Source organism: Phaethon lepturus, unplaced genomic scaffold (assembly GCF_000687285.1).
Source record: "Phaethon lepturus isolate BGI_N335 unplaced genomic scaffold, ASM68728v1 scaffold53570, whole genome shotgun sequence".
Classification (NCBI taxonomy): domain Eukaryota; kingdom Metazoa; phylum Chordata; class Aves; order Phaethontiformes; family Phaethontidae; genus Phaethon; species Phaethon lepturus.
In genome coordinates, this window is record NW_010510959.1 from 1 (window position 1) to 437 (window position 437).

At 45.8% G+C, this 437-nt stretch overlaps 1 protein-coding gene across 1 annotated transcript in view; it reads right to left on the reverse strand.

Annotated features, from left to right (window-relative positions):
• Positions 1 to 105: 105 nt before the first annotated feature.
• LOC104617025 (BRCA1-associated protein-like) overlaps positions 106 to 437 on the reverse strand; it is a 4,573-nt gene continuing 4,241 nt past the window's right edge. Inside the window, exon 5 of the mRNA XM_010282238.1 lies at positions 106 to 269. Coding sequence (XP_010280540.1) covers positions 117 to 269 — 153 coding nt within the window. The 3' untranslated portion in view covers positions 106 to 116. The remainder of the gene's footprint in view (positions 270 to 437) is intronic.

The following is a 437-nucleotide window of genomic DNA, read 5'->3' on the forward strand; positions in this document are numbered from 1 at the left end:
ACATTAGAACTTGCAGTACTTCCTGCCCCCACACTCTGATGAGCAGAACCAGTCTTGTCAGCATGTAACCACCACACTCAAACAGGGTTTTAGATGTGGAAATAAAGAAAAGCCTCTTACGTGGTGTCCTCCCATCGCTGCAGACACTGGCTATGAAAGCTGTGGTTACACAGAGTGGTAAGGATCCCGTTCACGGACTCATCCATCCTCTCCAGACACACTGTACACTTTGGGAGCTCTGTCAGATCCATCACAGGCAAGCTGGCCCCCTTCAAAAGAACAAGCAGAGACAAATTGCTCAGCACCTTCCAGTCACCATAAATTAAGCACCCACATAAGAAAACGTCAAACTTCTCTCCTGTTAGTGCTGGCACTAGGGCACAAAAACACTACAAAGTAATCCTTTGAGTCTACAGAGTGGTTAGAAATTTATTATT